Below are 23556 nucleotides of genomic sequence, written 5' to 3' on the forward strand. Positions count from 1 at the left end.
CATCATGGCTGCAGGAAGACTGAAGAGTCAGACTCTCCCTGATGGAGGCGGACAAGGAAGGAACACATTGAGTCTTTAACTTTTAACAAGAGTTCCATGGACATTTTCTTCTATTTTGTAAAATCGAAAATTACATTTACACAGCAACGGCGTTGTAACTCTTATTTAAATGTGATTTTGTATAAATTATACAGACTTAAGTGGTTGCCTGGGGTCTATTACAAATTGCTGTAGGTTTAATGTAACATAAAATTAATGATGCTGGTAGAATCGCACATAAACTCCATAACGCTGCTTCCAGCTTGATAACACTTGACAACAGTGTGTCTTACGATGAACAAAAGTCACACACACACATACACACACACACACACTCTCACACACACACACACACACAGGTACAGGATAAAACAAGACAGACAGCAGTGCCCTGTCAAGCCACAGAGCCTGATTTATCCTCCATGGCTGCTCTCATTCCTGTCCTGCAGACCACAGACATGAGGGATGCCTTTAATTTCCCATTAAAATGCCCTGGAACAACTGAGGGCTGAAGACGTACGTGTGTGTGTGTGTGTGATTATGTTCTTGTGTGTGTGTGTGTGTGTGTGTGTGTGTGTGTGTGTGTGTGTGTGTGTGTGTGTGTGTGTGTGTTCGTATATCTCTAGTAGACTGTGCGACAGTGCGCCCCAAAAAATGCTTCCTGTGTATGTCAGTGTGTAGGCACGTCTGTGGAGCTGCGCAGATATGAGAGTAAAAGTGCAGCAGGACGAGGTAATATGAGCGGGTATTAGCTCACATCATTCCAGATGACACGGGGCTGCAGCTCCAGGGCAGGCCTACGATAAATATTAATGGCCAAGAACAAGTGGATTGGGAGTTGAGTTATCAGGGCGGGCCTTCCTAATTGACATTTTACCTGCTGTATACCTTAACAGGGCTGTAAAACACCAGGCTGGAGCTCAGCCGTCAGTCAACCGCCTCCTCATCACAGCCCCATCTCCTCTGGGGAAGGAGGAGAGCAGGGATTCCAGCCTGCCGACGATTCTCATTGTTGAGATTCACACGTCAAAAGGCTTCATTGTGTGGCATTTCAGGAGATTGTTGAGGATATTAATTTGGAGATATTAAAATGATTTAACCGAGCAAACAACAAGGGCACTGCTTAAAAAGAGTGCCAACTTCCTCAGTGGCTCTATGCCGTTTTATTTACGCTGCCAGAGGGTTGGATTTAGGGACAGGACGGGCTTTTAATCAGCAAGTAGCAACAAACTTAATTAACTTCTATTTTTTATCCAACTGTAACTGGTTTTTGATTTAAGAAGGTTTATTTACAGCTGAAGGCACAAACAATGAAGTAAAATGTGTGTTTTGTTGTGACATGACTAAATTCTACACTGTATTATTGACGGATGAGAGCAGTGTTTGTATAAGCTTAAGTGGAGGATGTTTTTCTGAAGCATTGGCTGACTGTCACAGCACTGCAGTGTCTTATATTGCTACACATGTCACACACAGGTTTAAGCGCCTTGCTTTAAGGCTTTTCCACAACAGCAAATAGCCATAAGGTATTTGCTCATTCATTGACACAAACCATTCAAAACCTTAAAAGGAAGGTTTTGGTTTCAGACAGACACTGTTTTGTTTATCCGGCTCTATAATGGAGTGTGTGAGTTCCTCCTGTTCTCACACAGAGCCCACACTGATATAGATAACAGAATATTCCATATTTCACTGCAGCAGTAGAACAAATACACACTCACATTCCTCTCTTTTACGGGCGCAGCAATATAGTTCAAACACTAAACTTTATGCGTATACACACACACATTAGCTAGGCAGGTAAACACACTCACAGGCCATTACCATACACTCGTCTCACTTTACCACAATATTCACTTGTCTACTCCCAAAGAAGCGACACACTCACAAACACACACAGAGTATGTGTGCGTGCACACACACAAAAACACACACACACACACAATTGTGAGCCCAGAATGGCGTCTCCACTTACATTATCTGAAAATTGACAAGCGGGGCAGACAACAAACAATTATCCCCGGAGCAAGGGGGGGGGGGGGAATCGAAGTTTGAGAAAACAAATATGGGTGATGTCACCTAAGCTAAATGGCAAGCCCTGTGTGAGAAAGACCGGAGAGTCTATCCATATTTACTGTTGCCAGGATTTCAATATCAACATCAAAGAAAGCAGATCCGATGTTTCTCTTTCACCTGACTGACTCACAAAGAGAAGCACAAACTGCAATCTCTATTTGATGAAAGTAGAGATACAACAAAAAGGTTAATCTATAGACAAACGCCATTAAATAAACAGTTCATTCTGCCATGATATAAGCGGCTCTTAAATGAAACGGCAGATAATTATGTTTGGTAAAGGCCAGTGTTTGTAATATATTTATGAAAAGAGCAAATGTGACTCAGCGGGTGTTGTGATTTATGAGCATTTGTGGAGGTGCAGTGTAGCGTGGCCATAACGCCAAAAACATGAAGACGGATCAAAGCAGACACAACTCGGCTATCAACATGCTCCAAACCACGCTTCATGCATTCATTTCCTACGTTTCTCCTGTTTGCACATTATATCCTAGGAATCCTCTCACATAGGTTTTATTACTTATATTAAACTAGACCTAATAAAACTACAGCAAACAATATAGTGAGGGACACAGAATCAAACCATGTGTCCTTCTACTGCTCAGAATCACTGGACTTCAATTTGTTACTGCAGTTATGTTTGAGTATTTGGCTCCACCAAGAGGCCAAACACAATACAGCACTTTAGCTGTAAGGCAAATGAATAAAAAGCCCAAGATTTATAGTTGTGTTAACTATAACAAAGTGCAAATATGACACCTATTGATGTATTACCTCCTTAATATTTAAAATTATTTTACACCGTGTATGTAATTAAAACCTGCAACTTCAAGATGGATCCTATTTGAAGTATTACCATTTCAACATAAACTAGAAAACTTTGTGCCTACTGGAAAACTTAGACAAACCTTATAAAAATTTAATCTAAAACCTATCAATACTAATAATCATTAAAGTTCACGGGGCACCTCAGTACTGTGGTTACACTGGAAAACCTGAGCTACAATAAACATTTCCAAATCTCTACTGACACCCTATGGCCATTTGCTATTACTGCATACTGAAGAAAGTCCTGTCTACATTTCACATTAAACCTTAGACATCTTTCACGAGCACTATGAACACAAGTCTCACATCTATAAGCTGTGTGTGTTTGTGTTAAATATGCTGCGTTTACATTTATTTACACAAATGAAACCAAACATTAAGAAGTTTTCAATGAGCTCAAAGAACGATCAAGACTTTTCAAGAACAAACCAAAAAGTGACCTAAAGCTCATTTCAGTGTAGTTTAAAAGCAACCACAAAGTGACTTTAAGACTTTGTGATTTATGTTAATTTAATTTGATTTGTTGTGTTAATTGTTTTAGTGCTTTATTTCAAACCGGTGTGTCACTGTATGAAGGATAACGTGTTGTGTACACTGAGGTCTGGGTGCTGTTTACCGTAGGTGAGGTTAAGTCAAAAGCTGGTTACGGTCTAGAGCTTGCACTGACTTTCCCGACATTAGAGAGCATGAAACAGGACTTACTGTGAAATGCTCCTGGGATTTGTAGTTTTCATCGAGGTAGACGCGAGCTCTGCTGTACTCCTTCATGGCGTCACTGGACATGAGCTCTCTGGAGAGGGGGAGAAGGAGAGAGAGAGGAGAGAGAGAGAGAGAGAGAGAGAGGTAGAGTTTTATTACAAGGTGAACCACACACAGTGTTACAGTCAATAAGTCAATATTAGTTCAATAAAGTTAACATTTATGCTCATCAAATATTAACATTTCTTCAGCTGTGGTGTAAACTTGATGCCACCAGTGGGGGGAGTAGTTTACCCAATTTAAAACAGACTCCTTTAAGTTACTCCACAGCATTTAAGTGGGTGAAGTCAATTTCCGGTGTAGTCATAAATGAGGCTTATACCCTTATGAGAAACAGGACACTTACTTCACAAAACTGTCCACGTGCGACATGGACGCCTCAAAGTTCTTCCCTCCCACCTCCTGACAGTGCACCGCCAAGAAGTGAGGCTTGTGTGAGTGTACTGTCTGCAGAGAGGGGACAGAGAAAAGACACAGGTCAAAAACATAACCCATGTCTGCTTCTGCTACTACACAGATTTTCACATTTTTCACAGAACTTAACACGCAGGAACCCTCCACAAGCACCATGCCTGGCTCTACATTCTCTCTAATTTGCCTCTGTGACAGCTTACTGTATTGACACAAGACTCGGGGCCTCGCTAATGTAGCCGTTACGCTCATCGCACAAGCATAATAACCAGTACCTCTTCAACCATCAGGCATAAGACCGCAGCACTGTGTCTATTGTACAGGAGCAGGGTGTGACAGATGCGTCCACGTCACTCACTAGGCTTGCAAATCAGTCACTATACTGCTGGTAACTGAGCTGCTGTGTGTTGACAGTGCTTGAAAATGGGCGACACTCCAGCAGACATAAAAAGCTTTGGTTTGTGGTGAAGCGTCACACAAATATTCTTCTATATATCACATGCTTAACTGTTTTATAATTGATAGAAATGGGTGATTACAATGTAATGCCACGTGCTTTCTACTCCATCCAGAGTCACGTGACCTAATGTCGTTCTCCTTTAAAATCCAGTCCCAGACATAGGAAGGTGTTTGCAAGCACCCTGTCAGATGTGTTCAGAGGTGCTGACCTCTAACGGGAAATCCATACCACACAGTGATTTACAGCACTCACAAGCACTCACGGGTCGGGCTTGTGGACGGCAGGCAGAGGCCCTATATCAATGTCACACAGTCTAAGCGGGAGAGGGGAGGGGGGGTCTACAAATGGTCCCGGGACCCAAACACACTCCTGTTTCATTACTAGCACCCCTCCACAGCGTTGCATTACGCTCACTACAGGTCGAATCAAATAAAAGTAATGTATGGCAATAACACTATGGATTTTCCATCAACCTATGGCTTGTCACTTAGCTCGATGACCCAAGAGTGGAGACCTACAGCGGGCTCAACGCTCAAACTTAGAAAGATTAGTGGACCTATCAACTCACAATGGAAAAGGTCATGCTCTCAAGGAGGCTGCAACTAATATCAGGCTAAAACGTGTGTGTGTGTATGTGTGTGCTTGAGTGTGAGTGTGCGTGTGTGTGTGTCTGTGTGCTTATGTCCACACGCATGTGTTATTGTATTCTACTTGTCTTTCCAGCCTATAAATCCAGTCCTACGTTGGCAAATAGACACTATCCGGGTGCAAATTTCATTACCAAAATCACCCAATGCTATCAGTTAGAGACCAAACAACATCAGCCACTTTGGCTTTGTTTCATTTCAGTAAAATGCAAACGTGACCAATTTCCAATTAAATCTACAACTGCTGACAAGAAATTCTGTTGACATTAGCAGTCAGGTAGCGCCCGAGATATTGACACACCGAATGGCTGTAAAATGTCCTTTATGATGAGATTAAACAGTGGCAGCCTTTTTAAACACAACGACCACACTGCAGCTGCTGTGGCGCTAAAGAGCGAGAGAGACAGAGAGAGACAGAGAGAGAGACAGAGAGAGACACAGAGACAGAGACAGAGACAGAGATAGGCCATGCTGACAGGATTAACACCTCTTCACCATGTGGAACAATTTCTCTACCTCACACGGAGGTAGAAGTGAGAATGTTACAGAGAATGAAACCAGCCACATCTCACCTCACCTCACCTCGTATGTTTACGAAACCACTGACACCCTAAATTGTGTCAACATGAGTGATGGGAAACTTAGAAAGGACACACAGCTCTGTTCATCCTCATCTCTGATCCTTGTTATAGTTCTAATAATTGCTTCTTCTGTATTCCGTCATTCTTTTGGCACTTTTCCATGATAGAATTGGATTAAACCTGGAGAAAAAAAGGAATCCAGAGAAAATATAACTGCTCACAAACAGCCTTTAGTGTGGAGGTGTACAGAGTGGTGAAAAACATGAGCAGCATCACTCCAACAGGGGTTTTGTTTCAGAGCTCTGGATTTTACTGGTGAAATCACTTAAAAAGTTATTTTAAAACGGAACCCGTAGAAAGTGGCGGACGAAATCAAATCAAAGGATCAGCGGGTTCAGCAGATTCCACAGCAGAGACGACACACAGGCCGACCCCTCTACCCCCCTGACTCTGCTTTTCCATCTAACATTCAAAGCCCCCTGATCCTGCCAAACCCATTACCCAGTGAAGGGCAGGAGAGGTCCTAGTGAAGAACAACTATTCTTTAAGTTATTTCACTGAAAACTGTGCATTTTTCCAATTCCTAAACCTTCCAATCCTTGCAGACTCCACCCCTTTTATGAGCGCACGCATGCCGATGCATTAAAAAAGCCGAATTTAACAAAGTCTGTTGATTAGCAGGGGTATGATACCGGTTAAGCCTGATTGCAGGTTTTCAATTTTGTCAAGACAGCTCACACAAACAAGACCGAGGTATGTAAAGACTCTTCATTGGAAAAGCCCCCTGGTGGCTGCAACCTCCTGTGTGCACTCCATGAAAACACACCCGACCGGAAGTAGACCTCAGAGAGGGATTAGTGAGTAGTTACTTCTATCAAGAAAAACATCAAACTAGGCCTGACCGTGTGTTCATATTTAGGTGTCTGTTCTAAATGAATGATATTCTGTTCTGTCAGATATCAAAGAGGGTTTTTAAAGTTCTCCAAACCACCATAAGGTTCAAATTACAGTCAAATCAATCTTAGAACTGCCTTACGGAAAACACAACCTAACCTCTAAGCTCCATTGTTATGGGTAAATTAGACCCAGCTCAAAATCTGATCTACACCTTCAACGCGGTGTGTCTGACAATAACAAATCACAACCTTGGGTCCGGCAATCTGCGGTTTGTGAGGGTCAAATGAAGTTTGAAAGGGAAATCAGCTGCGGGATTATTTTAATTTAGTGTGGTGCAAATGCAAAGTGCTGTTTATAAGACTGCAGCAGTGGCAGCTTCCCATTAAAACCCAGTCTCATGAACATGAAGCAGGCAAATTCCCCCTGCTTTACTTACATGGAAATAACTTTAGCCTGCCTTTCCTGACAAAGGAGTTGATAGGACTCAATGACATAAGACAGGATGACCTCAAACTTCAGGTGAGACCTGTTACACATGCACTGAGTGAGACTCTCCAAAGTATTAGTAGTTACTGTTAACAGAGCTCTCTTAGAAAAGGAATGAGTTGATCTGCTGCACTGTTCAATGTATGGTATAGCTGTGTGTGTGACAAAGGGAAAGCAAAACACACACAGACACACACGCACATCTGAGCACAGCTATAATGTTGACATGTGCCAGTAGGCATCCTTGCATTGTACCTGATGCTCTATAAAAGCCAGTTTAACTGCTTTTTCTGTTTATTTTCCAGGATGTTGTAGTAGGAAATATGGCATGATTACCTTTGGGACATAAAACAATGACAGCTCCTTCCATAACAAACGCCTGCCTGTGACCTGACGAGTTTACAGAGTATGTGAAATGCATACTGTCGCTTTAAAGCGTTGATGCACTCTGTATTTGTTTAAGCGATGGGCCGGCGTCTAAAACAACAGGTCGCTTAGATGTTTGTGGAGACCAAGATGTGCTCAGGCAACTAATTGAGTCCTAGTGACCAAATTTTTCCTTTCACAGTTGCAGTGGTTCAACTCCAGGAAGAACTCAAGGGGGGAGAGAGAGGAAGAGAGAGAGAAAGAGAGAGGGAAAGAGAGAGAGAGAGAGAGAGAGAGAGAGAGAGAGTCCTTGTCACACATCTGCTGATAGTCTTAAGTGAAACACACTGCACAGTTGTACAAGTTCACAAACAAACAGCAGTCTAACTGATGGGCCAGAAGAGAGTGAGAGTGTATTGTCTGTGCCAAGAGTCACCATGAGCAGGCGAGCATGGCTGATTGTAAGTCGGCTCTGGCCGCCGCCGCTGGTTGTTCCCAGCCGCGCTCAGAGTTCAGAGTCTGATGCTTCTTTCCATGACGTCAGCGAGCAGCAGCAGCACAGAGCGGGCACAAGGCATGAAGCCTGCCTGGTTCACACAGGGGCACACCTCTCTCTCTCTCTCTCTCTCTCTCACACACTCTCTCTCTCTGTCTCGCTGTCTATGTGTGTCTCCGTCTCGCTCTCTCACACACATGTCTGTGTCTCTCTGCCTGTCAGCAAACATAACCTGGACATGCTCAGACACACATATTGTAGACACACATGTTGTACACACACACACACACACACACACACACACACACACACACACACACACACACACTCAGGATATCCTATAACCTCAGAACTACACAAACCGCATGCTTAAATCACAAGGCGATCGACACGTTTTGGCACGGCAGCTGCCGTAGTAACTACAGAGGGAGGAGCAGAGTCCAGACAGCTGTGTTGGTCTGTATGTAATACTTAAGTGTACAGCTGCACAGAAATGGAGTCAAATGTCATTATGCACAACAATATATTCTGATGTTGATGATGACATGAGAGCCATACCTCAAAGCAATATGCATAAAGAGCACAGTCTGTCATTCTGCTCCGAATAAATGGAGAATTGTGTGTTTCTAGTGGAGTGTCGGGACTGAAACAGAGGATGAAAGTAGCCTTCAAACTCGCTTGCCTCAAAAGTGCAGCTGTCTCCAAATTGTGAAAGATCAGTGAGCCATAAAATATTAAAAGCATCTCAGTTATGTTCAAAGTAAAATCATAATGAGATGGAATATGACACACAAAGCTCTGTTCATCTAGCAGAGCCTTATTAGTTTTGTTCATTGCTTCCACAACAATACTTCTCTTCAGCCGCGGTTCAATTTATACTGCAACATTCTTTTGTTAAGCTTTTTATCGGAACAAAAGAATGCAATATTATCCTGTCAAATCACAGACAGGTTTTCATTTATGCCTTGACGCTGCAATGAAAGCAATTTATAAGGGTTCAAATGAACAATACATTCTGATTGTTGTCATTTGTTGTTGTTGTGATGTGTTCTTAATTAATAATTACAAATAAAATAATTAAATGAGTCAGGCTTTTTTGTGATAAACTCGATTAAAACTTAAAAACTGAATCTAGAAAATCAAAAACAGAGAATCTGGGAAGAATTTAAATTTTAAAATTTTAAAAAATGGGAAAGGGAACTCCTTGTTTACATATATGATGTCACAACCAGTCAAACAGTAGATCATTACCTCGTAGGAACAGCAAATACGAATGTGTGTGTTCTCCTCTATGTTTAATTTAGAATATATTTACTTGGGATGTATGGCAGTCTGATCTCTATCCACAAACACTCTCCTTCTGCTGTGGCATGTACCTACTGTATATCAGGGACAGCTACTTTCATACCTACAGAGATATGTGTTGTAAAAGAAATTATTTAAATATTTCTAAATGCAAATGACAACTGTGAATGACGTAATAGAACCCGGACCAAAGTTACAAGGGAGTCCCTCTTAGTCAACACGCTGATCCTGGAAAACATACCCACGCCCAAAAGTTTAGGTTTTCCCTAAGTCAATCAAAGGTCAGCGGTTGCCAAGTACTGTTGTATTTGTCTCCACCTGGCAGATGCAAACTGGACAAGAAATTCAAACCTTCATTTCTGCAACCAGCAGATGTAAACATTTGTACTTTCCAGAACTGACGTGCTTTAACATAAATATACACAATATTCATACAAGACTATTTTAAGGAAACAAGTCTCAGGAGGGTCACCGGGACTTGTTGGGTCAAAATATTATATATATATATATAATATAATATTGTATATTAGTTGCCTCAGTCGTCTACAATAGACTGCAGTCACTGACTCAAATGCTCACAGCTCAGGATTCTAGCAATAGTAACAAGAAATATGTCACATGGGTCACATGACAAATTATTCCACAGAACTTTTAAACAACAAAGCTGGGCCTCGAGTCAGATCTTTATCTTTAACTCTGTATTACCAGCTTCACTCCTAGCTATGTGTAATGAGAGCAGACCAAACGGCAGACCTCAGAATATACAAGAGGATCAACAGTACATACATGGAGATATCTGACCCGATGAATGTCATGTGATCACCCAGGAAAAGCCCGAGGACATGGCTGGAAACAGACATCTGGGTTACTTTGCTTGGCCTGCTGCCTTTGTGACCCCAGATGTGGATAATATCATTTCCAATCCACACAAATATACCTGCTGAGAACGAACACTGGTCGAACACATCAAAGCGGTCCAGACATATTTTGTTATCATTGCAAAAATTAGTGTTTTTTCTCTCTCCGGCCGCCTTTCGTTCCTTTCTCCTACTCTCTCTGTTTTGCACGCTAAGCGACAGCAGTTGAAGTTATAGCCGCATCACTTCCCTTACACAAGTGGAAAGAGTTGTGGTTTGTCTGGAGTTCCTATGTAGATGATGTGAGATATGAAACATGACAGAGCTGAAGCTTTGTTCTTCTTCAGTGCATTTAGAGAGGTGAGCTGAATAATACCTTGTAGCTTACGGCTAAGATAGCATCTAAGCCTTTTTCTTAAGGTTGCAAAATGTTTGTTTATCTACAAAATGATGCCATTGCCCACTTATTCTGCGATACTTATATTAAAATATAGCAGGATTTGTATTATTTCCTCTTTCTAGGCACAAACAGCAAGTATACGCGCTAAATTTACATAGATTTAAGTGTCATTTTCATACAAGAACAACATGTGACTTAATCTAAGGGGACTATAGAAACACATGGCAGGACTGGTGGATCCAAAGTATGATCTATTACTGCATGTGAGGCTATTTAATATACCTAAGTAAGTCCTCTTGTTACCAACATCATACTTTGCATCACGCATTATGATCTATCCGATTAAGTGGAATGATTCAGTCTCACATAGAGACAGAGACTGACTGGCTCTCCACCTGTAATCATCTGCAGAAACCTGACACATTACATTAAAAGATTTGGATATATTAGAGGCTGTGTCACGTACCTGGTAAAACTCCCTCAGCCATGTTTTCTGTAGATTTTCGAGCTGTAAAGAGAAAAGAGACAGGTGGTTAGCGACATCGTTAAGAGTGTGTGTATCTCATTCAACATATTTTGACGTGTTTGAAGGCAACAGATAGCCACGGATTTGGCAGAATGCGTACCAAGAGTTTGACTCAAGTCTGATGATTAACATCTTAATCGACACAAACATAAGTTTACTCTGCATCCAATCAAGTACAAACACATTGCTGATGATTATGAGGTGAATGATATATGAAGTGAATGTATCTAAAAATAAGAATGTGTGCACAGACTGTAAATTCTAACTTGCCTCCCAGCTATTTGTCTCCAAATCTTCCTCCAGGGCATCATCAAACCATTTCCATATCTGTCTTTCCTTACCTTCTTTTGCTCTGCCTGTTTCTATCACACCTCCCCCCCTTTTAAAAGGTTATTCCCAGACCTGGACTTCATTTCGTATGTGTGGTGGAAAGAGAGACAAGGCCCAGGGTAAGTCTACCATTTATGGTGAGATCTCCCAATGTCGATAACAAGGTGCTGTGTGGGACTATCTCTCCCTCGCTCTCTCTCCCTCTCGGTGTGTGTGTGTGTGTGCGTGTGTAGTCACATCTGTGAGTTTGTCCTTGCAAGTTTGTCCTATAACAAGAATACACAAGAGATATGCCGCCCTGCACTGGTATCTGTAACACAGCTCTACTACATTACAGACGAAGGTCACGTCTTCAGGTAAAGTGAGTGACAAAGCATAAACAAAGGTTTGGCAACACGGGTGAGCTGAATTATTTGGATACAAGTGAGCATGGAGAATATTTGTTTACAATGTAAATGAGCGCAGAGAGAATGACACATTGTAGTTTTAATCTCTGTCCTCTCATCAGCCTGACACATGACTGACAGCTGAATGATGGCAGCCATAAATCAAAGGAAAGGTAGCGTACGTCAAGCAAGCATCTTCCCTGTGTTGTAATACGCTGCATGTATTTGAATACACTTTATGAGGGACATATAGGTAAGGAAGTGTCAAATCAGCTACGCGAGGTACAGTATAATCTGGAATACAGATACAGGAGGGAGGACATTTTAAAGTTTGCTTATGTTACTGAACACATCAATTAAGCAGGTGCAGAAATCTGTTGAATATCAAGGAAACAGAAGGCATGTGGTGCAAGTTATTATTATCCTCTCCAGAAATAAAGCTAAATACAGTAAAATAGTACACCTGTGATTTTGACAAATGAGACAAACACACACTTGTGCCTGCTTTATGCTGGCATTTCCAAAGGCAACTAAATGACTTCAGACATCCAAACTGTGAATGTAGGGTGTGTGTGTCTGAGTGTGAGTGTGTGTGTGTGTGTGCACCATCATCCTTGCCTCAGCCAGATCAGACAGAGCATAGGTCTATATAAGGACATTAGCACTGGACCTTGTCATTAGTCACATGGGCAGAGGAAGAGAAAGAGAGAGCACGGAGGAAGAGAAAGAGAGAAAGGTTTTGAACCAGAGAGCTGCCACCTGACCGCACAAGACAGAACGCTGCTAGGATTAGCACAGGTCAGACATGTATGAAATGTGTACATTACCCCTGTTTAGGTGAAAGCGCCTTTGAGCAAGTTGCATTTATCGTGCAGACCTCCAATGACCTACAACTTCCCCTCAGTCTTTCAAGCAACAAGTGGTGTATATTTGACAAAAGACGGAATCCTATAAAGTCCCTCCATATTCGCATCTTACTGTACAATTCTGCTTTAATCGCATATAAGCACGTAGATATAAAAGTACTAAGTGAACAGTGGGACTCTATTTCAATCAATCATTTTCCCCCGGACCTGTGCACAAGTACACCCTTCACTGCCGGCAGTTTGTGCATAAAACAACACTGCAGACACCGGGGCGATGGAGGAGGGAAGGGGGTAATGAGGCAATAAAACCATACAGTTGACAGTTTTATAAACAAAGCTTAAAGTATCTCGTCTGGGGGAATGCTTGTCCTGGATTGGCGTGTCACGCTGGGAGAAAGAAGAAAGACAACATCAAAACTATCTAGAGCGCCTCTTGATTAGGGCCGACCCAGCTCTGATGTGCCGCAGTCCTAGGGAGCAGATGTTGGCCGTGCCGCCGTGACTTTGAGGGAGACCAGGGACCCTCAGGGGCTCAGGCTCTGGAGGGAAAGTGGGCTAATAGGAGGATGGAGGGAGTGACGCTTCTCCTCTCCGAGCTAAATCTGTAAACGATCTACCTTCCCACCTCCCACAGCTTGTCAGAAGTTAATTTGCAGTTAATTAGAACACAGAGGCCATACTGAGAGGAAGGTCAAAAATAAACCTATACCTCCACCAAATTACCTCCATGTCCACCTCCTCTTCCTCAGCTCGCACTCACTGAGCTCTCTCTCTCTCTAGTTCTTAGCCGTCGTTTCTCATTTGATGGCCTACTTTACAGACAGCAGGGGGGGATTAAGAGACATGCTTGTCTTTCCAGTGGAAATCTATTTAATATCGGCGTCTCATGCGACAATAACAAGACGCTTGCAGAAAATGATTGTAGCTAGGAAAGCTTGTGAACGCAACACTTTTTTTTAAATGAGTAGAATAAGAGTACATTACATTCTTCTACGGTACTGTAATGTTTTGAGTCGATCTATATTATTATTACCACTGTTGTCACGGTGTACGGTATCTACACAGAGGACCTGATCAATCAAAAGTTCACACTGAATTACTTCTTCTATATATCAGCAGGCCTGTTGTAAGTTGCTAATCAGTGTCATTTTGCTAACAGTTACATGTTAAACTAAGGATACAATGGATACTTAATTCTCTATTCAATTCGCTATCTCGGTTTCTGCATCTCAGGCAGAGGTCACGACCTGCAGGCCCGCACCGGGGTCACAACCTGCAGGCCGGCACCGGGGGTCACGACCCGGACTGCACACACAAAGTTGTTCCCCTTGTGGCTCTTCAAAAACTCCGGCATTCTTTGTCTGCTGGTGTTGTAGCATTCCCCAGCCCAACTTGGTATTACAGGAGACCGTGTAAACCGAGCCCGGTGGGGAAATTGCGTCATGGCTTGTCCCGTCAAAGACCCCTGAGATGGACTGCTGGGAACACATGGCCACCACATGAACACCTACTCCCCCCCTTCTCCGAGTCCAAACCCTCACCGTTTCCCCTTGGCCTCCGCGTTAACTCCAGTATTGTTGTTTCTATTTGTTTTTGCTGATGTCTACATTAGCACATCCTCCTTACCCTGCAGTATAAATAACGGCGCTGGGCTTATTTTTACATTTTCTTCCATAAAAAAATAAGTCAGGTTATAATCTTGGCAATTGAATCCACTCACATGGCCGCCCCCGCTGCTGATACCAAACCCTTTGCATCAGCAGAATCGCTAGCTCTGTATCGTACAACCTCTAAAACTGAAAGGGAGAGAGTAGAGACGAGAAGTCTTAAAATAAGCCACGGTTGCTTGGTTACACCTGGTGCTAATATCAGCCACACACAGGTTTACCAAAGAAGAAGCTCTGTTAAAGGTAGAACTTGTAAATAATAAAAAAAGGTGTCAGTTATTTGGCACAAGCAGGAGCCACATTTAGACATCGCTCTGCCGCATATCAGAGGGATGATTGAAAACAGAATGACCTTCAGCCCGGTTGTTCAATCCCAGACATACATCTTAGCATGTGACACACACGTGGTGGATGATTGTATCTACAGCGTCCAAGACACTCGGTTTATAGGAAGTTGATCTAGTGTGGAAATTGTACATCTGCATCTATTGCAATTGAGATCCAGACAAACTGTACAACACTCATCATTTCTAACATAAACAAGTCTCAAATTCGAACAAACTTCAGCTCTTTTGGCACAACAACAATCTCTTCCTTCGTTTCAGAACCAGGAAACATTCATACGTTCCTACTCAAGAGGGTGGACAGTTCAGGAACTTCTGTGTGGAGCTTCCAAAAGCAAACAATGCTGATTGGTCAGAAGCAAACTTCCCCAGGCAGACAGGCAGGCAGCTATTGTGAAGCGCCACCGTTTAACTTGTTTTCGTGGACTCACAACATTTGTCGGAAAATGGAAAATGCTCATAACATGAAGCAGACGCGGTATGAAACAATGGGAGCTATTCTGGAACACTGACTAGAGCATCTGTAATGTCTTTGTTGACAACAATAGACAATAACACCGTCGTCCCCCAGGGAGGACGAGCTGTTGCCATAAGACAGGTTGTATGTTTGTGTTGCGCAAATTAAATGACATCACTTGATTTCATTATACAAACTTGATCTAATTATACAAACAGCAGCAGGGAAGTGAGCAAGTATCTTGGTTAAGTAACCCCATAGTACCTAATCCAGATATTTCCAGGTAAACTAGTTTCTAATTGAATTTCAGAACTTGTGCCAGAAGTTAATTTATTTCGTGCTTAGAAGCAAAGAGTAAGGTTTCATGTTTCTTGGGTGCAAACAAGTCGATCCACTTTGAGCTCCGGCTGATATTGGAACCGACGCCGCCTTCTTGTGACCACCGAGCGCCAAATCTAAATCATCTTTTCAAGCACATATCCACTGTTTGAATAGACTAGAACGCTGAGAACGATTCCTATAGATATAAAACCACCTCATTTGCCTTTCAAACGGGCAAATAAAGCAATACTCTCACCACTACAAAGGCATGGAATGCTTCTCCAAACAACCACAGCTTACAAAAACATACTTTCAAAGAGACTCCCTTCAACCCTGTGATATTGTTCCAAGCCCTGCCCAATATTGAAGCCATTACCGCTGAATGAAAGGCTTTTATCTTTTGTATCCAATGCGACCTAAAACCTCACTAATAACAATGAAAAAACAAACATACATCTGGATGGAGGTGTTCAAAAGCGTGGACATGTGAAAGAGCGTGCGTTTGTGTATTGACAGACTTTCAGAAAGGAGGTTATTGGCTTTCAGGGGAGCAGGCAGCTGACTAAAAATACTCTGCCTACATGGAGGCCATGGACTGAGGGAGGGGATATGAGGAAGGAGAGCAGCTGGAGAATCAGCGGGGGAATGGGCTGATTGTCTGGCACGGCATCCTTCAGCAGGTTGCTGCCGATGTCACTTTCTCCAACAGCTGAGCTGATGCGGAGGTGTGTCCCTTCAGTGGCTTCTGTAACTCAACATTAAAGAGACTCATTATAGAACTAATTAGAGCAGACCAGGACGGAATTAGAGCTAATATGTCTCCTACGAGATGTCCTTGATATTGAGGAGTATGTGGTAAGATTTAATTTGCTTTGCGTTGCCAGTGCTGGCCTCAAAACGTGAAAGTCACCTATCTCCAATAACAAGGAGTACTTTAATTAAATGTGTTATAGCGCAGGTTATTGTAGTTGTGCCATGGTAGGAAACACCCTCATGCAAGATCCATCAGATCAATACTTCAGGCACAAAATATTATCTGCAGGCATCACACCTGGTTTCACAAACTACACGACTATGAAAGCCTGAGGAGGAAGAGGTATCAGAGTGTGGGACAATATATAGAAGATCAGGGGCAGGCTGGGGGTGGATACTTCTATTTTGCCTTTAACACCGGGTATTACAAAGATAGTAGCCGTTGATGCATCCATTATCGCTACATGCACAGTGTACACTCAGCATTAAACGGAAATCGTTGCTGCAGGTACCCAAAAATCACGTGTGGTCATGTTAACAGGAACAACAGTAACAGCGACCCTCGCTTCACCTGTCCCACCGTCTTTATCGTCAGTTTGCCTTCAACAAAGTATACAGTCTGGTTTTGTTACGGCTCATTTAAACCCCCATTTAAACCCCCTGTACCAGCAGTCAGTCGAGAAACATTCACATAAAGTCACAGACGCATATTAGTGTATATTAACTCAGCAATCAGATGGCGTTGAGATTAAATGTCAACAGAAAACAGGAAATTACAGCCCAAAGAGCAACCGCATCAGTGTGGTTCAAAAGCCTTCACCTCACTGCTGAGACTGCGGCACCACACACACGTCACTGTGCAGAAGCTCTCAAACCTTCTAGGTGGGAATAAAAAATCTCCTCTTGGGGCTCAGTGTGCAGCAGCAGAATGCCTGCTGCATCACACTCAAGCATACATCAGCATTGCAGCACTCCAGCTTTCGGAACTGTACGTGCTAGAGACGGATTTACACTACATGGTTTACAATACAGCTGTACCAGAGCATGGACTTGGAATTTTACAAGTCTGATCATGTCAAAGATGAGTACTCGTAACTCACCAATCATGAAAACTTACTCAGTTTCTACAGGTGCTGCTGTGCCGGATTGAACATTCTATGTCTTGTGCAACACATACTAGAGCTACAGGGAATCCAAGTGACAGAAGTGACAGAAACACAGTGTGACCTCTCGTACTCGCACCTCTGCCATGTGCTACTCAACCATGAATACTTCACTGGAGTCACAGCATTTCATTGCACACGGCTGACTACAAAAGGCAGTTTGACCTTGAAAAGCCTTCATCTGAACATTGTGGTTTAAAGATGAAGGCGTGAAGGCCGCTCTCTAATCCACCATGCAAACTGAGATCCATCACATCATCTCCATGTAAAATACCTGCTCAGTCAGAAGGCATGAAGGGGAAGCTTGACCATATGCTAATTTTCCATTTCCAGTGGAGGCCTTTCCAAGGAAAGCAGAAGTGTCATTAAGATTTACGGTGCATGTTAGGAGTTGACTAATGTGTGTGTTAGATAACAATAAAACTCATCTGTGTAATCACTTTGTTACTCTTATCTTCTTTAAAGATGCCTTACAGGTATTACTCAACTTTTAATGGAGTGGTATGTTTTCAACCTGAATAAAGTCATAAAATAAAACACTAACATGATTACAATGATAATAAATAAATAACATACTGTATCACTGCATCAAATTCATATATAACTTCTAAAATATGGAAAAATCTGCTTTGCTAAAGTGCAACACACTGCACCCAAATAACAAACTGCACGCTATTATTTTCTCAGCCACAGGGAGCAAAATGGCAGCTTGTATGTAAATTCCTCCCCGGGCTGCATCCACTTCATACGGACCAATTTTGTACGATACCGCATGAGAGGGCAGTGTTGCTTTGAGGTTCGTTATCAAGATGTCATTTCTGTACAAAATTGCACAACTAACAACCTCAGTCTGATGAATTTGTAGAGATTTGCAGGAGATTGAAACAGAGGATTTTGAAACATGAAGGTTACACACACAGTAGTATAGCCATTGTTAGGATGTTTGTGTTTCACATATGTTGATATATAATCATCAAAAGGGCCGCGAAACAAGTTACACACACCGCCGTCTTCAAAGGCTCTGTATTCATATTCAAAGCTGCTGGATAATGACGTGTTTCAGAGTCAATATTTGCAATGATACTTTTGTCGAAGTCAAATATGTACAGTATACAGTGAGTGTTGTAGGTAAAGGTCCACACACACAAACAGACTAAGTGAAGGCGTTGTGGAGCGCTTTACACAAACTATGACATGTCTCCACAAGCTGTCTGAGAACTATCATCTAGGGGCTTGTCTAAGCCTCTGGGCCTGTCAGGAGGACACTCTATCAACAGAATAGTGTCTGTTCAATGTTTGTTCCACGTTTTTAGGCCAAGAAGAAGACTCCGGCATGGGCTGAGAGGCTAAACGCCCTTAGTCTACTAAACACAAAGACAAAACTCTTTTAACTTGTCACATTCATTGTAAAGGAAGGATTGTGTTCAGGATTTGGAAGGAAAGGAGAAAGGTTTGGAGATTTCTGTATTCTTTTGTTCTTCTCAAGTTAAAAGGTGTATGTCTGTGATCCATTGTGTTTGATTACATAGTAATTATTTTTATTCAGACAGTAAAATTAACCCTATACTTATTTAGATGATATATAAAAACAGAGCAGACTATAAATCAACGTGTTCAACAGCTCCTTTGACACTAACCTGCTCCTCTCTCCGTGTGTGTGTGTATGTGTGTATGAATCTTAAATTTGAAATGCACTAATAATATAAAACTGTGTACGGTGTAACCTCAGACCATAAATCGTCCTATAGCTACTGCAAAGACTGTGTTGTCACCTGCAAATTCAATTCTTTCTGCTTACACAAAAATAAGGATATGTTAAGAAAGCTGCAAGGAATTTTTATTGTGTTTAGCAGTGACTGAACTCCATCTGAGAGTTAAAAGCTTGTCAGATGCAATGTGGAAGGTTAATCCTCATGTTTACTTTTCTCCTACTGGTGTAATTCAACAGGAGGAGCAGAGAGAATAGCTCGTCTGCTTCGTGCGTCTTATTATCAAGGCGCCCGATCAATGTACTTGACTGAGAGAGACGGCTAAATAAACTTTACAATGTGGTTATCAGTACTTTACTCAAGAACATTGTTGAACTGGAGTCATTCACTATTCTGGTCCTTGGACATTGCTGCAGATACATCCTGACTGATCGACAATCCAGGCAGTGAGAAGAGTCCGGAAACACTTGTCCTATTGAGAACAACTGATGGAAGCCTGGAGCCGAAACGCGTCCAACAAATATTGGACAAGGATCAGGGAATCCCAGTGTCCCTGGATACGTGGGACAATTACATCAAGGCATCGTAGGGAAGGTGGAATCCACACAGAAAATGTACAAAACACACACACTTTCAATTCTGAAATTTCCATTTACAGTCCCAGGTGTTACATTATCTCTTTTAGATATGGGTTCATGGGGGCTGCTTTTAGTCTGATGCTTTCACCATGTCCACAAAAAAAATGGATCTCTCTGTCAAAAGCTACACTGTAGAACAACCAGCTAAAAAGATGATCATCAATAATTCTCTCAGAGTTCTGACGGCCTGAGGATGTCCAGCGGGACGCCACCAAACTGGCTCTGCGCACTCGCACAGAAGGACAAATTTGGAAACTCAATTCAGGAACGGAAAGAGAGCAAGAGAGACAGAGATTTAGGTTATGAACATGAAAAAAACTCTGCTCCAGTTTCGAAATCCTAAAAATAAAATAAAAAGCCTCTCAGATGCCTTTCTAACTCCTGAGACATCTGTGCAGACACATTTGATGCAGGCCGACATCATTTCTGTTCCGTTTGCGTTTCAAGAATCTCGGCTGGAGTGAGACAAAAAGTGATCCGATACCAGTTTGCATACTTCATTCAGGTACTGATGTCAAAACTAAACAGGAACTTTGACGCAGGATGCCACACAAAAGGGTTACTTGCTAAATATGTGACTCACACAATACGTTCCACTGTAAGCAAGGTCAATCATTCCCATGTGGACACAAATTGTATTTATACATATGACGTTCAAAGCACTTTGCTCAAATTGCATTTTACACTTAAATGAACTTGGAGACAGATTATGTTTACTTTGTATATTTTGGATTTTGAGTTGCTCGTAGGAAACAGAAACTCATGGCAGTTCAAAGATCTTGTTTGGGATGAAGAACACATACTCCACATTAAGACGCTTGTTCTCACCATGACTCACAATCTAATCCTGAATCAGTATCTCCCTCTTGCTTAGTGGAAAAGGAAGAAATCAAGCAATAATCCCTTTAATCGTTTCCTGGCTAAGAATAATGTGATGTACGTGAAATGTGTGATGTGGCAACACTGTGTACCTGACCCTCTGTTCAACCACTGATTTCTATGGAAGATGAAGTAATAACATACCGTCTGACGGCAAGGAAGCCACAGGAAATGGTTAAGAGTAGGAGGAGGAGCACAAACAACACTGTGTGTAGGACAAGTCACACATTTCCTACGAGTGGCGGCACATACACTTCTACTTCCTGTCGACGAATTGCTCTATTGTGGTTATACTGTAACTGTACTGCTGCTCTGCTCCTCCGGTTTTCATCAGACGTGCCCTCACGCTTCCATACAACTTCCTAAACTGTTCCATCATGAAATTGTCCCGGCATTATCAGTCACCCTGCTGCCTTTTCCTCTATGTCCAATGTCTCTGTCCTTTGCCCTCTGGGGGTTGCCGTTTTTTTTCACAAACACACCCCCCACCCCCCTCGCCGTTGTCTGTGCTTATCTCGCGCCGCTCTCCTGCACACAGCATCCTGTTTGCACTGGGGCAGGACAAACATTGTCTCTGTGTGACGCCGAAGACATTTCACAGGCTATCACGTTTTCAGCATGGGCCCAATATCTCTATAATTGGGTTCTTCCTGCAGTGGGAGTGGGTAAGAGAGAGAGAGAGAGTCAAAATAGATGATAAAAAAGCAGGAGAAATAGTGAGCAAGGAGAGGCCAAAGAAGGATCAGTTTCCAATTCCACCAGGACCCCATTAAAACATCTCCAAGAAACCCCCTGACGATTCTCTCTGTGGTACTATGTGGAGCAGAAAGATCAACACGGGTGTCCATGTGACACAAAAATAGGTTCAAAATCAACCCAGTTCATGGGGCCAACCCAAAAAAGGGACAAACCCTCCGCTTCAACTTCCAGCAGAGAGCAAACCAGGCATTCTATCTAAATGTATGCCCAAATCAAGGGTTTATCTCCTTTAGTAGCCCTGTCATTTGATGGTTCCAGTGGGTATTTGGCCTTCCAAAATAAGCACAGGAGAGAGCGCTGGGTTTCCATAACACGGATCACAGAAGCTCAGGCCGCAAACAGAGCCAGAGTGGACGTGGACCTGCTCAAAGTTTCGTTACCTTCTGAACTAGCAGGACTGTAAACATGGACGCCCGATCTCTGATCCACAACCTGCATGTAGGGATTACTGATGACCAATCCAGCCAATAAGCAAAGTCACTGTCTGTGTATTCTGGGATGTCAGTGTCATTTCCCATGACCCGGCCCCGTCGCTGAACCCTCCACATGCCGCCCCTCCTGCGTTTCACCCCCCTATCTTCACCTCCTGTGTGTGGATATTCTCTCTGTCATTCCTCTCTGGTGGTTTCCCAATCTTTGCTTTCGCTTCCCCCCCGCGTCAGAGAGGAGAAACACCTTGTTCGTGTTTTTTGGGGCATTTACAGCTCTCGGGATTTTTTTGTTTTTTGACACACTTGAAATATTTCACAATCCAGTTTCTCAACTTTCGTATGAACTGACATTACAGGGTAGTGATTGGGAAAGTAGTGAGGTTAGGCTGCATTACAAGTGTGTCATGCATTTGGCAGTGCGGGGTGTTAATAACTTATTTCCAAAACCTGCCAAAGCCTTGTGGCCATGTAGGTCATTAGAAAGAACATCTATCTCCTCCTGTCACTTACTTCAACATTCATGCTAATTTACTTCTTTGTATTTGGGAGTTATTGATCTTTGGCATGCATCTCTGTTCAAACTAAAATCCAATATAAATGCAATAGGATCATAAATTAACTTTGTAATGAAATTAAGAAGAAAATGCAGATTAAAACATAAATGTGGATGGTTTTATTCTGTCATTTTCCAAGGTGCTTGAGGTCTCATAAGTGAAGTCGGCCTGCTGTTTGATGTTTATTCATGCTGTGTTTGATCTAGTTATGGTGTTTTCATAATCACTTGATCATTTATATTAATGTACGATATGATTACATTTGCAGTGTCATCTTCCTCCATCATCTTGTTGCAACCGGCGTCAAATTTCCACGACGGAGGACAAAAGGAGCAATGTTATTCATTCTAATCCCATTTGCGACTTGAGCACACACACACAGACGGTAGTTGTGATGCGAGTGATCCATAAAAAAACAATGATTTTTTTGGTACAGCCGACGATGTTCTTAAGTATCTAATTATCCGTACAAGTGTTCTTGCTCCATTGGGCCTTCGCCACCAAAAAACAAAACAAAGAGAACTTGTTTCTAACCCTACATGTTCCTATTTACTTTGACTTTATTCTCATTCATCATCTGATCTATCTAATCGTGTCCCGCAGGCATTGCTGTCATTCCTTGATGACCATCCAACAGAATAAAGTCATCCAATGACAGCGGGCGGCATCAAATGGGAAAATTTGCACGCAGCCCGACTCACACACTGCGACACACAGGATAGGGAGTGAACGCTGACCCTCGTGTGAGAGGCGTAAACAGGAATTGAGAGACAAAGTGTCGTGTAATCTCTCTGTTCCAGATGCAAAATTTATACAAACAAGCAAATACCCATTGGTGAGACACACACATACACACACAAACAGACGCACACACACCCACACCCAACTAATACAACTAATTGGCAAACAAGCAGCGGCTGAGTCACAGATGTGTACAATTGTGCGCCTAAACCTCACCCTCACTTCCTCTGAAGTGAAACGGATGTGAGATTAAACACAAACACACACACACACACTTCAGGTACACATGCATAAACACACATCCACACACCTTGTTTAGCTGTGTGCACATCAATCCACACAAGCTACAATTAACTGTCCTTGCTCAACTCGCCCTAATACACTTTTACTCTTCAGTGTTCGCCCGTGTTCGTCTTCACTAACC

General features: G+C 42.5%; 1 protein-coding gene across 1 annotated transcript in view; it reads right to left on the minus strand.

Annotated features, from left to right (window-relative positions):
- inpp5a (inositol polyphosphate-5-phosphatase A) overlaps positions 1 to 23556 on the minus strand; it is a 106464-nt gene that overhangs the window by 70832 nt on the left and 12076 nt on the right. Inside the window, exons 2-4 of the mRNA XM_076169327.1 lie at positions 11075 to 11116; positions 4049 to 4149; positions 3646 to 3733 (exon numbers count right to left, since the gene is read on the minus strand). Coding sequence (XP_076025442.1) covers positions 3646 to 3733; positions 4049 to 4149; positions 11075 to 11116 — 231 coding nt within the window. The remainder of the gene's footprint in view (positions 1 to 3645; positions 3734 to 4048; positions 4150 to 11074; positions 11117 to 23556) is intronic.

Source organism: Genypterus blacodes, unplaced genomic scaffold (assembly GCF_046128005.1).
Source record: "Genypterus blacodes isolate CSIRO-AG114 ecotype Tasmania unplaced genomic scaffold, CSIRO-AGI_Gbla_v1 ptg000195l_1, whole genome shotgun sequence".
In the NCBI taxonomy this organism is placed as follows: Eukaryota; Metazoa; Chordata; class Actinopteri; order Ophidiiformes; family Ophidiidae; genus Genypterus; species Genypterus blacodes.